The sequence below is a fragment of the Xenopus tropicalis genome, chromosome 4 (genome assembly GCF_000004195.4).
Source record: "Xenopus tropicalis strain Nigerian chromosome 4, UCB_Xtro_10.0, whole genome shotgun sequence".
Lineage (NCBI taxonomy): Eukaryota > Metazoa > Chordata > Amphibia > Anura > Pipidae > Xenopus > Xenopus tropicalis.
Window position 1 is genome coordinate 108,524,080 of NC_030680.2, and position 14,203 is coordinate 108,538,282.

The 14,203-nt window shown below is 37.1% G+C and overlaps 1 protein-coding gene across 5 annotated transcripts in view; it reads left to right on the forward strand.

Annotated features, from left to right (window-relative positions):
* agl (amylo-alpha-1, 6-glucosidase, 4-alpha-glucanotransferase) overlaps positions 1-14,203 on the forward strand; it is a 53,385-nt gene that overhangs the window by 37,987 nt on the left and 1,195 nt on the right. For all 5 annotated transcript variants that reach the window (XM_031901015.1, XM_031901016.1, XM_031901017.1 and 2 more), the window contains exons 21-33: positions 352-482; positions 1,124-1,260; positions 3,677-3,810; positions 4,118-4,293; positions 5,714-5,816; positions 6,635-6,860; positions 7,127-7,238; positions 7,745-7,880; positions 9,015-9,127; positions 9,840-10,051; positions 11,636-11,733; positions 13,807-13,894; positions 13,977-14,110. In XM_031901015.1, the coding sequence (XP_031756875.1) occupies positions 352-482; positions 1,124-1,260; positions 3,677-3,810; positions 4,118-4,293; positions 5,714-5,816; positions 6,635-6,860; positions 7,127-7,238; positions 7,745-7,880; positions 9,015-9,127; positions 9,840-10,051; positions 11,636-11,733; positions 13,807-13,894; positions 13,977-14,110 (1,800 nt within the window). The remainder of the gene's footprint in view (positions 1-351; positions 483-1,123; positions 1,261-3,676; positions 3,811-4,117; positions 4,294-5,713; positions 5,817-6,634; positions 6,861-7,126; positions 7,239-7,744; positions 7,881-9,014; positions 9,128-9,839; positions 10,052-11,635; positions 11,734-13,806; positions 13,895-13,976; positions 14,111-14,203) is intronic.

A 14,203-nucleotide genomic window follows, 5' to 3' on the forward strand; every position in this document is an offset into this window, starting at 1 on the left:
ATCAAATAGCATCAGTGTGTTGTCCAGTAAGTTACTTGCTTACAGAACAGAAACTGCAGTAACATTTATGTTTGCACAACAAATTGGCATTCTGAATCAACAATTGTATACATAATATATGATACATTACCACATGCAAAGCAGTGACATTCACATGTACAACCAACTACCAGTTATATTCAAGCAAATAAAGTGAACTTACATGTTAATTGCATTGCACCATTATCAACTTAATAAGCTAAATGCAACAGATTGATGGGGACTCCCAATGTTGAAAATGAAGTATCCACTGATCTGGCCCTTTTGTATTACGGTGTGCCTTATTAGCACCATATCCTCTTTTCCCCACAGTATTGCTGCAAAACTGTCTCTAGCTGATCTTAATCAAGTACTGTACCGCTGTGATTCGGAGGAACAGGAAGATGGGGGTGGCTGCTACAATATCCCAAACTGGACCCCACTAAAGTATGCTGGTCTACAAGGTACACAGTGCTTAGTGCATTTTATTGTTTTAATTTAATAGAGCATTGAAGAAGTCCTGAAGAGTTTCTTCATTGAAACACTCAGAATGATATGGGCCTTTTTTTTCAAAATTCATAAGTTATCTCTTCACTTTTTGCAGATATTTCAATTGCTGTTACTAATACAGTGCTCTCTGTACCTGCCAGGGTGACAATAGGGGTTTGATGCAGTCTGTTTTGACTAAAGCTTGCATGGTCAGATTTGTGCTGCAGTTTGGTTGATTTAGACCATACTGCCCAACCATCTGGGCATGTATGGCAAGTCAGGTGACTGTTTGGACAGATAATCCTGAAATGCAGGTGGATCCTGGAGTAAAATTTCTGCTGGTTGTAGGAAAGACAAGACGGCAGTGGCAGAACTACCGGGGGTGAGGGGAGCAATCGCACCTGGGCCTGCAACCCCTCGGGGGACATGGGCACAGCTGCACCGTCTGCATCTGGGCCCCATCAGCATCAGTTTTGTTATTGCGAAACCTTTTTACAGCAGGTGTGCAAATTTTGCTACAGGTCTCAGCGGGACATCGCAAAATACATTTCAGAAACCCACGGGTCTTTGCAAGTCCCTGATAGCCTTCATATTATACCATTTCTTCCACTTCCAGGTTTAATATCTGTGATGGTGGACATCAGACCAAAGAATGATCTTGGGCATCCCTTCTGCGACAATCTGAGGTGTGGGGATTGGATGATTGATTATGTCAGTAACCGTCTGATTGCACGTGGAGGGCCATGCGCAGAAGTGAGTAAGCACCAAGGATGCAGCCCTCCTTCCACACAAATGAGGGAATACCAATTATTGGACATTTAGATACTTAGATATTTCCTAGTCAATTAACATGTGGCTAAAAGTGGTGCTGACACATTATTATTATTAGTATTATTATATAGTGAATAAAGTACCATCCTGTAAAATATAAGGATGTTATAAGTCACTGAGGAGTTCAATAGCTATGCTTTTATACAGGTCCTGGAACTCCAGGGTAATGTCTAATATCCTTATATTTTTCAGCAGGGGTACTTTTATTTATTATGTATTTATTATAATACACAAGTTTCAGTGAGTCTTGTGACAGAAATTACATCACTAAGTACCAATAATAACTAATGACATCACTAAGCATCGTTTATAAGGTTATATTGTATAGGATATTCATGGCTTTTGGGTATTGTATATCTATAAAGCACCCACATATTCTGCAGAGCTGTGCAATAAAAGAGTATATCAAATAATTGTTACAGAAGGTGAGCTTGGCCTTTCTCAATGGAGCTTATAATTTTAACCATCAATTCTTTTTTTTTGGATTATTAACATATAAAATAATGGTTAAAATTCCCCACATATCTGCTACTTTTTCATAGAAATCGTGCTTTCTGCTCTATGCTGTGTCACTTAGGGCTGCCATCGGTTACTGTTGTCCCAGTCAAGTTCTTGTCGGAAGGGAGGCCCAGCTGCACAGTGAAATTTACGCAAATTGCATAACTTATGTAAATGCTTATGATAATACTCTCAAAAAACATTAAGTGACTTGCCTAGTAAATTACTTAGCTTATGTGTCACCAGAGCAGTGTGACAGGGGTAGACAGAAGAGTAGGATTTAAAATTATGACAAACTTCACTGACCCCCTAGTTAATTAAAAGACGTTATGTATATTCCATGCCCCCCAATGATTTAACTAACTTGTTGGTACATTCATTTGTAACTATTTATATGGGCTACTTTATATAGGGTAACATCAGCTGTTTATATTGGAACCTATTTCCTGAATGATATGAGCATCTCCTAAATGAACTTTCCAGCAATGGAGTGACTAGTTATTGGGCCCCATAGCAAAATATATGAGCCCCTAAACTTACATAAATTATGTTCGTAGAAAAGTGTAACGGGCAGGTAGGTGGGTAGGTTTAAACTTAGGGCAAATTCCACTTCCCCCAGTCAACTGACTGACTCGTTAGCACATTTTATAAATAGAACTATTTATATGAACTACTTATTATAGTGTAACATCAGCTGTTTATATTGGGATTAATTTACTGGATGTTAAGAGTGTCTCCTACATGAACATAAAAGCAATTGAAAGACTAGGCCTCACAGCAAGATCGCTGAACCTGTAAAAACTTTCAGAATAAGGTATTTTCCATAAACATATATTACAGCTGCTGTTCCCACAGAGGCCCCCTGTTGTTTGTAGGGCCCTAAGGTGGTTGCAGGGTCTGTTTACTCTATAGTTACACCCCTGGTGTTCAGTAATATGATTTGGTGGTTTGTACCATAGTATCTGTGGTTACTGTGGCATTTATCAAATTTAACCTTTTGTCCTACCTGGCCAAAAAAGTTGGAATAATGTGTTTGTGTTCAGGTGGGAGGTGCAGATAAATAATTTGATTTAGGCCCCATAGTTGCTGATGGCGGCCTTTGTGTTAGTAGGAGTGGGAGATCTTCTTTTGCACAGGCTGTGATCTGTGCTTAGTTCTGATTAGCAGTTTCAGACCACAAAAGTAAATCATATGGCAAATAATAAATGAGTGAATGTGTAAAAACATGTTTGTTCAAATAGCTTGTTATAATAGAAAAGCCTTACTTGTTTCCAGAGTAAAACATAGGCACTAAGTCTTAAGGTGGCCATACATGGACAGATTTATTCTGCCAATTCGAGCCCTTTTGTCCGATGGGCCACCCAATCAAAATCTGGCCAAAAATCGTCCAGGTGTCAGTCGGGCAGGTTTGATTTTTCCCATCGAAACAGGGACCTCATCGGCTCATTGATGCGGTCCTTGGTCTAATAGTTCCTATACAATATGTTGTAATTCAGACAGAATTAGCCCGATATCCCCCGCTCGGCATATCGAGAGAAGATCCACCAAACAAGCGGATTTTTAACGTATATGGCTACGTTTAGGTTGACAAAAGGTGTATATTTCCTAATAGCGTTAACTTATAGACGACAACCATTAATGTCTCTGTGCCTTGGCACACTAAAGGAACACTTTCAAATAGAATTGTATTAAAAAACAAGATACAGGCAATAGCATTTTTCTGTCAAAGATCAAATGCTGCAGTAAGGGAATGTCAGTAGGCCATTAATGTATGATACTCTGCTAATTGTGATTTGAGGATTTTAATAGATATTAATTTTTAAACTTCCTTTTTTTGCAGGTGGGTAAATGGTTTCAGGCTATGTTCTCCTATTTGAAGCAGATCCCACGTTATCTCATTCCATGTTATTTTGATGCCATCCTGGTGGGGGCATACACAACCCTCCTAGATGCTGCATGGAAACAGATGTCCAGGTACTTATTTGCTTTATTCACTACCCTGCAATATCACCTGCAATGTTAGGTTACAGATGCATTCAAAGGCTATATATTTTCTCTGTATACGTTTTAATTAAAGAAAGACCTTTGGAGTCTTTTGACTTACATTTCGATAGCCCTTTCTGCAAGAGAGAGCTAAAAATGTTTTCAAAAAGTTGATTATTTGGTAGTTATTCTTTAATAAGACACATTATAAAGCTGTTTCACAAAGGCACAACCTAAAATAGATGAAATCGAAGTATACACTAAAGTATTAATACATTTTCTATTTATTCTTTCACAGCTTTGTTCAGAATGGATCCACCCTCATTAAACACTTGGCCCTTGGATCTGTGCAGATGTGTGGAGTGGGAAGGTTCCCTGCCTTACCTGTGCTATCACCCTCTCTGCAAGATGTCCCATACCGCCTTAACAGCATTACACAGGAAAAGGAGCAGTGCTGTCCCTCTTTAGCTGCTGGTAATAATGAACTGTGCCTTATATCCAGATAAAATGTTGGTCTTGATTCTTTAAAGAAGGGTGTGTAAATAAGCATTAGAAAGAATCAGAGGAAGGGGGAAATATTGATATAACAATTTTTTATATATAAATATATATGTATATATATGTACAGAAAAAATGAGAGATGCCGCACTCACAGGTCTTAGTGAAAAATCAAGAAAATTTTTTTATTCAGGCAGACTAACGTTTCGGCTGATTCCCCAGCCTTTCTCAAAGTGAACACACATTACAGCAACCCACTCATAAACCGAAAATGGCGCCAAAATTCCACTGGTGACGTCACTACCAGTGTAATACGTGATTGCCCAACACCAATGTATAGAAAATGCATTGGTGTTGGGCAATCACGTATTACACTGGTAGTGACGTCACCAGTGGAATTTTGGCGCCATTTTCGGTTTATGAGGGGGTTGCTGTAATGTGTGTTCACTTTGAGAAAGGCTGGGGAATCAGCCGAAACGTTAGTCTGCCTGAATAAAAAAATTTTCTTGATTTTTCACTAAGACCTGTGAGTGCGGCATCTCTCATTTTTTCTGTACATACTTTATATATACTGCACCCAGGCACTATTGACTCTTATTTAACGAGAGTGCCGGCTTATCTTTGCAATATATATATATGTATGTATATAATATATATATATATACCTTGAAAAAGGTCCCAAAAGGGACCGAAACGTCGGTTGTACATGCAATTATAATACACTAATATTTGTTTGAACCACAAGACCCTTGGTGCTGGTTGTGTTTGATTTGGTATATATATATATATATATATATATATATATGTCAATATATATATATATATATATATGTCAATCCAAATGGTGTCCGCACTCCAAGGCTCAATATTCTGCGGGGTGCTTAGCCAAAATTATGTATGCATAGAAAATGATCATCTGTGGCCAGCACACCCTTCAATGTTTCATCAAAAAAAATTTTATTGCATATTTCCTTGAGAAAGGTCCTAACAAGGACCGAAACGTTGGTTTTAACAATATATCTGCAATAAAAAATTTTTTGATGAAACATTGAAGGGTGTGCTGGCCACAGATGATCATTTTCTATATATATATATGTATATACCAAATCAAACACAACCAGCACTAAGGGTCTTGTGGTTCAAACAAAAATTAGTGTATTATAATTGCATTTTATTTCACCAAAAAGAAAAAGAGCACATTTTAACCCTCACTGGGGTCTTGTCAACATTCTGATCCATATAAAAAACTTTAAGCCACTTCTAATCACCTCCCCCACCATATAACAAAATCCATTTGGCAGTCTTAGCCTTTTGGTCTTTTATGCACTGTATTCTTAAATGCTTGCTTAGATTTCTAAATGCCTAGACCTACCTAAATCTGAATTGTTTTACTCAGGTCTTCCTCATTTCTCTTCTGGAATTTTCCGATGCTGGGGAAGGGATACATTCATATCCCTGAGAGGATTGTTGTTAATCACTGGAAGCTACCTTGAAGCCAGGTAAGACTAACAATTTTTTTGGTGCTTTAAAATATTTCTCCTAGGTGACTTCTAATATCCTTATATTTTATTTTACAACAGGGGGAACCTTATTTATTATAATACACAAATTTCAGTGAGTCGTGACAAATTATCATGTTTAAAAATATGAGGATATTAGTACTCACCTCGGAGTTCTATGACCTGTATAAAAGCACTCTGCCTTCAGCCTCATGCTTGTAATGATTGTTCTTGTGTTTAAAACACTTCCCTTTAGAGCAGAATTTTTATGAAACATTATTTTAGATAAAGCATTATATTAATATCAAGCTTGGCATACACGCACCAGTATAATCATTTTCGGACTGTGTGCGGGCTCAGAATTATCGTCCTACTAATATTCATACAGTGCCGATCGGTCGTTTAGATCGGACAGGTTACATATGATTGGTGTCTGCCAATTATTTATGTTTAGAACATCCTCCTATTTGCTATTTTTAGGTATTTATCCTACAATTTCAGTCTGAATGTTAAGTTTTAGATTGTTGCATTTAAACCTACAATCAATATCTGAACGTTCGTTGGACAACTAAAATATGACTGTGTACGGCCAGCTTTAGCCTTGGTAGCACAAAGTGATATCCTGACTGTATTGTACCTTTTACCAATATTTTAATTGGTTATAATACTATAAACATAAATTAGAATATGGTTGCAGTTTTTAGCAGTAGACAGGCTTGAAATTTTCAAAAAAGTAACAACAAGCTATGCCCTCCTGTTTCATTTAAAATTAGATTTGTTTGCTTTTCGTACTAATTTTTTATTTTGTTTATTTTCAGGAACATTATCCTGGCATTTGCTGGAACTCTGAGACATGGGCTAATCCCTAACCTTTTGGGTCAGGGGACATATGCTAGATACAACTGTCGTGATGCTGTGTGGTGGTGGTTGCAATGTATACAGGATTACTGTATCACTGTTCCAAATGGTTCTGCAATCTTACAGTGCCCTGTCTCCAGGATGTACCCAACAGATGATTCCCCCACACAACCAGCAGGACAAGTGGTAAGCAACTGCTTTCACAGGGATAGCCTTGGTTGGATAATTCTGTAAAATATATAGTAAAATATGTCATTTGTTCCTCTAGTGCTCTGGTGATTAATACCAGGGCTGTAAAGTTTACATCTGTTTGTTTTTTTATTTGTTTTATAATGCATCTATCATGAAATACATTTCCCACGCATACTTACCAGAGGTGTCCATGTCATAAATTGTTATGCAGCTGTCAATTTGGGTTAAGGTGAAAGTTGTAATAACATGTCTTTCTATAGGATCAGCCATTGTATGAAGTTATACAGGAGGCTTTGCAGCGCCATGCTCTGGGCATCAACTTCCGGGAGAGGAACGCTGGCCCTCAGATAGACAGAAACATGAGAGATGAAGGTGAGTGTGGTATTACAGTGTTTTTTTACTCTGATTTACATGCTGCTGGAAAGTACATAACCTCACCCCCTTACCTTTTCAACAAGCACAGTTCTGTGCACTGTGTAATAACAAGTACTGCATGTACAAATACATTTGTTTTATCTGTGGTAGATGTGTATTTATCATTATTTTCACATTTACACCAGGGACAAATTTATCAAAATGTGAGATTAGAACTCACCACAGAAAAATGTACCCACTTTTTATTCATTCCAATGGGATTTTTAGAAGCATATTAATCGAATGGTAACTTTCACACATTGATAAATACACTTCTGTGGTGAACTCTAATCTCACATTTTAATAAATCTGCTCCCAAAAGTTATGACGATCATATAAGAATCCTTGAATATGTATGTCAGTTTTATGCCTGTTCAGTTGAGAGGCATATATTCTGGTTAATACAAAGTCCTAATTGTGGAAGTTTGCCTGGCTATTACTAGCTCCTGATTATTTTGTTTTAGGCTTTAATATCGTTGCTGGAGTAGATCTGGAAACTGGTTTTGTATTTGGAGGAAACAGATTAAATTGTGGGACATGGATGGACAAAATGGGGGAAAGCGAGAGAGCTCGAAGTAAAGGAATCCCAGCAACTCCAAGGTAATTGTAAGACTGTAAGCTCTGTTGAGCAGGACCCTCCTTACTTTTTGTATTGGTCAATATTTGTATATGATCTGTATGTTCAGTACATACAACTATTGTACAGTGCTACAGAATATGGGGGCACTTTATAAATATGTTATTTTAATAATAATAATGTAGCTACTTGCAAAATTAAATAAGAATAAGATTGTTTAATGTAATCAAAGTTCATAAGGCTGTAGATTCCAGATGTGTGGACTGCTCCAAAGTATAATAAGCAAATTCAAAGACAGAAGAATCAAACAGCTTTAAGCAGTAATTATCAAACTGCAAGTGTTTTTCTTAGCAGTGTATTTTCATAGCAAGTGTACACTTGAATAAAGGGCTTTTCCTGAAACAGGTAGCATGCTTACATTGCTTAGAAAAACACTTGCAGTTTGCTAATTACTGCTTGGAGCTGTTTGATTCTTAAATATTTGAATTTTCCCAAAACAAATACTTGCTTCACTTACATGTAATATGTATCCGCTAACAGAGCATTCATTCAGGTAAACAAACTACTGTTGGCATATAAAGAAACTGGGCTTTCCTCTATAGAAAAACATGGCACCAAAGTATTATGATTGCAAGTGTGCTGAGGAGGGGGCACACAACCTACTATAGCAATATATATCAAACATTTATATACAGTCTTGTAAAGAATCGGCACTCACCAGTATCGGGCACAGGCTGGGTGCTGACAAAAATAATGCATCAAACTCAACAGTATCTAAGACTCTTAACTACTCAACTTGTTTTCATACTATTCTCCAATTGTATATCTGTTCCCTATCTGTTCTTAGGAATAAGATGGTTTCATATTGGTTTAATATTGTGAATTGTATTTTCCTTCCCCTTCATACTTATTTAATGACTTAAATATGAATGTAGCGCTAAATATCTTTAAGGCATCTACATATAGTAGATATTTATTTCAATTTGTATGCCTGGTGACCCACAGCCATGATCCAATATCTGTTATCTCCTTTTCCAGTTTGTGTACAGCAGGAGGCACTGCCTTACTAAAGTTTGTCCATTTGCTGCTCTGCCTTACTTCTCACTTATACCAGGGAACATTGACTTACTGAATTTTATTGACATTTTCTATACTAGAGATGGCTCTGCTGTGGAAATTGTTGGCCTTTGTAAATCCACTGTGCGTTGGCTTCAGGATCTGAGTGAAAAGAAGCTGTATCCATACAAAGGAGTGACTGTGCTAAGGGATGGTAAGTATCTGGAAAAGGTATATGCAAAACAACAGGATAAAAACTATGCAGAGCTGCAAATTGTGTGGGATGATGGGAGTGGTTAACCTCTTTTTATAATATCTTTATGTTCTACAAATATAAATAAAGCACTGTTATATTTAAACAAAACAAATGTTTAAGAAAAAAATAAATCAAAAGACATGCAAAATAAGTATTACGTATCTTTCAAGAAGCAGTCACAATATTCACCATATACTCACAAATACATGCAGCAAATTGGTCACTGATAAGTGAGGTACACTTCAAACTAAACCTTGAGGTCTCATGTATGTCTGCAAATCTTTCCCTACAGTCAGTTGCATGTAAAATCACTTTCATTAAGGTACTTGCATCAAATGCTTTTATTGCACTTCTGAATTGTTGCATTCTGGACCACTGTCCTTTCAGCCTTCCATTGCGAACTGAGCACTGCTGTGCCTCCGAAACAGGTGGTAGCGACAGGATTTCCGCAGTGCCCTTCATTAATCGTTGCAGTTCAGTTGCTGGGAAAAATGCTGCATTGTGGAAATAAAACATCTGCTCAATACACTTGTGGACCAACATGTGCCCTCTGCTTAATTGAAGGAACATCAGTTATAGTTGTACTTAGCCACAACATCACTTAATCAGTATTTTTTGATGTATAATTAGTTTTTTTTTTTTTTTATCATGTAATACTTTTCCTCTTTAGGTAGAGAAGTGACATTGACTTTCTCTGAGTGGAACCAGCGCATCCAAGATAATTTTGAGAAGAAGTTCTTTGTATCTGAAAATATTTCTGATCCCAATGAGCAGCGCCCAGACCTTGTCCATAAGCGTGGTATCTACAAGGACAGCTTTGGAGCTTCCAGCCCCTGGTGTGATTACCAGCTCCGACCCAACTTCCCTGTGGCCATGGTTGTGGTGAGTCTCTATAACACTGTCACGGGTATAAGGTAAAATGCTGAAGTGTGGGCATAAGAAGACAATTATTTGCCAATTTATAGAAACTGCTTTTATATCCATTTGTTTTACATAAATGTATTTCTGCATACACATTTGGCTGGATTAGGTATGTGAAAAGAATGCTGCTGCTCATCTCATTTACAGGAACAGTTCAGTGTAAAAATGAAACTATGTAAAATAGATAGACTGTGCAAAATAAAAAATGTTTTCAATATAGTTAGTTTGGCAATAATGTAATCTATAAAGGCTGGAGTTAACAGATGTCTAACATAATGGCCAGAACTCTACTTCCTGCTTTACAACTCTCTAAGCTGTTAGCAGTCAGTAACCAATCTTGAGAAAAGGCAAGAGAAAGCCTGATCTTTGACCTAAATTACCTGCGTGCTCACAAACAAACTAAACAGTTATTTCCTATGTGGTCTCACCTAAAGTCACTGACTGAGAGGTCAAAGAGCTGAAATCAGGAAGCAGTGTTCTGGCTATTATGTTAAACATCTATTCACTCCAGCCTTTATAGATTATATTTTTGCCTAACTAACTATAGTACAAATATTTTTTTATTTTGTGCAGTCTGTCTATTTTACCCAGTTTCATTTTTATACTGAACTGTTCCTTTAAGAACTGTTTGATGTTTTGCAATATTGTTGGAGGCTGGGCTGAGAAGCTTACATTTATAATGCATGCCTCATGGCAAACCAAGATACTGGCCAAGTATTAGAAAGCCCAGAAAATGTCACTTTCTGCAACATTTAAGAACTAGATTAAATCTGGATTATTACATTAATTTTTCCTCATCAACAAAGTCCCCTCTTAGATGCCCTGTATTTATATTAGATGCATGTCTGAACTCACAGAGTATCTTATGTTTCCTGTTTCCATTTTGCCTGAAATGCTTATTAAAAACAAGGGGTTGTTATATAAAAAAAACCTATTGCAACATATACAGTAATATGCTGTTGTGGTTCTTAAAGGGGTGGTTCACCTTTGGGTTAACTTTTAGTTTGTTATAGAGTGGCCTATTCTTAGCAACTTTTTAACTGATCTTCATTTTTTATTTATTATAGTTTTTGAATTATATGCCTTTCTTGTTCTGACTCTTTCCAGCTTTAAAATGACCCCAGCTCAAAAACTATTGTTCTGTAGTAATCTTACAATTGTATTGTTATTACTACTTTTTTTTTTTTATACTTATTTGTCTATTTAGGCCATCCTCCACTCATATGTTTGTCTCTTTTTCAAATCACTGCCTGGTTGCTAGGTTAAATTGGCCAAAATTGGGAACTGGAGAGCTGCTAAACAAAAAGCTAAATAGTTCAAAAACCGTAAATATAAAAAGTGAAGACCAATTGCAAATTGTCGCAGAATAGCATTTTTTGGGGGGGATATTTATTATAGTGTGTAAGCCAACGTTACAGGTGATGTTGCCATTGGCAATCAGTTTTCTAACTTTTACGTGACCATTCAAATCCAATTGCTGATTGGTTGCTTGCTTACACATTATAATAAATATGCCATTTAATATATTTCTTGTGTGTGTTTCAGGCCCCAGAACTGTTCACTCCAAAGAATGCTTGGAAAGCTCTCGAGATAACAGAGAAAAAACTAATGGGCCCGTTGGGAATGAAGACACTGGACCCAGAGTATGTATTTGTAAGAAAAAAATATCATAGGCTAAAGTTTTTTCAGGTCTGGTAATCCATAGCAACCAATCAGCAACTTTCTTTGGTCAGTCTGACACAGTTATGAAAACAAAAGACTTATTGGGTCCAGGGGTTGAATAATAATTTTTAGCTTGTTTTAATGCATAATTCTCTATTTTTATATTTATATTTGGTTTAAAGCAAATGTGCAATTCAAAAGAGTGAAGTAATTAATACCTACAGATGGAGCAGTTTTAGTGGTGCATCACATGTGTCACCCAATGTCACAATGTTCTATGGTTCCTACATCAGTCACTTCAGTCAGACTTCATCTGCTTAAATAAAACAGGGGGGTAATGATGATTTCTGCACTCTTTTTTTAATTACTTAATTTCCCTATACAATTTTTTTACTACATTGTGTTTTCAACATATTGTCTTTAATGCTCATTATCTTACAACAAACTTCAGGCCCCCTGAATCGACTTCTTTATTGGACTGTATCTATCTGCTCTGCCTTCCACAATATTAATGCTTTCTTTTCTGTGCTTTATGAAACCTGGTAAAATATACATTATAAGGTCATATGCTTCTAGACACCCGACTTGCTAACATATCCAAAACCCAGGGTATAATATGAACTTGGGCTTCCCTTTGCTTGTAGAACAACCTCTTTTTTTCTGGGAAGGCTTCCCATTAGCTGTAGAAGCATTGCTAGAATCATGTATTTCTGTTCAGCCACCAAAGCACAAGTGAGACTAAACACAGATGTTGGGTAATTGGCCTGGCTTGCTGTTAGCATTTCAGTTCATCCTATAGTTATTTAGATGGGTTAAAGGGATACTGACACCAAAAATCAAAATGCTTTTTAAACCTCTCATTGCTATATTATTGTATTAGCTTTTTCATTTCAGTGTAAAACTACTTGGCTATTACACTTATATTTCCTGTACTATCCCCTATTTAACTGCCTGAGGGCGCTGCCATGTTTGTGCTGCAATAGTCAGTTGGTGTTTAAAAGCACCTCCTATGCATTCAGTTTGAAAAGTGCAGCTAATCACAATCTTGCTGCTTGCCTGACTCGCAAAATTGACCTCCGGCAGCAAAGAGTTAGAGGCTGTGGGTTCTCAGATCAGCGTGCAGGACACTGTTGTCTGTGGGGCTGGGCTGTGTCCGGCATCAAAGTATGTGGAGAGGGGAGACAACGCAGGTCATGCAGGCACGAGCAGATAATAAACAGCATGATTAATAGACAGCAAACTCACAGTTCAGATGTGAGGAGGAACAGGTCACTTGTTTAGGCAATGCACGGACTGCCTAGAAGTAAGGAAAAAAAAAGAGCAGGGCCCGCCTTTGTCACATGATGTCAGTGAAGAGATAGATAACAGACAGGGAAAGAAGTGGCAGTCGGGCTGTAAAACAGTCGGGTTCAATCTTCAAGGTAACATTTACTGGCAAAAGCAAAAGTTTAAACAAAAAATGGTCAGCATAACCTATAGCTAACATTTGATGCACATTATTATTTTGAAAAGTCGTTTTTTTGTGTCAGTATCACTTTAAGGTCAGGGCAGATCAGCCAAGCCACTGTAAAAGTAAGTCTTGTTTGCTTTCACTGGAATAAGGGGCATTAACTGAAATGATAAAAAATTAGCCCCAGACCAAACATAACAGTTGGCACCACCAAAGCCAGACTTGTTTGACAGACTGCCAGATAGAGAAGTCTGATTAATAAATTCAGTCCAGTCCTTAGGCAACTACCTTTACCCCGCCCCCCAGTTGACATGCATTTCTAGAAGGGAATAAGGAAGTTATTAGCCATATAATGTGCTTCTTGGAAATAAGGAGTTGCATTTATTTGTTGTGTAAAAGGCAGAAGCATTTCAAAACTGAAATAAAGTTTGTATAAACAATGAATGCTTCCCTATTCTGTAATTTGTATCCACCATTAAGATACAGTACTGAAAAAGTAGAACTTATTTCTAAAGAAATACTTTTAAATCAAAACACTTTGCTCATTGTTTGGGCCTGCAATGATGATTTCTGTGTGTAAAGCCAATGTATTTTTGTTTTATAGTGACATGGTTTATTGTGGAGTGTACGACAATGCTTTGGACAATGACAATTACAACTTGTCAAAGGGATTTAATTATCATCAAGGACCGGTAAAAAATATATTCTTTTATATCTCAATGAAATATATCAATAGGGCTTAAGTTTACAGCAAGCACTGGTTTCTCCTCCTAGGAATGGATGTGGCCCATAGGATATTTCCTGCGTGCCAAGTTACATTTTGCAAAACTGATGGATCGAGAATCATACCAGAAAACTGTGGTTTTGGTGAAGAATGTCCTCTCTCGCCATTATACACACTTAGAAAGGTAAGCACACAGAAGACTCCATGCTGTTACATGACATCTGTACATCTATATAGTCAAAAAACCTTTCATCCGTAAGCATCACTCATACCAAGA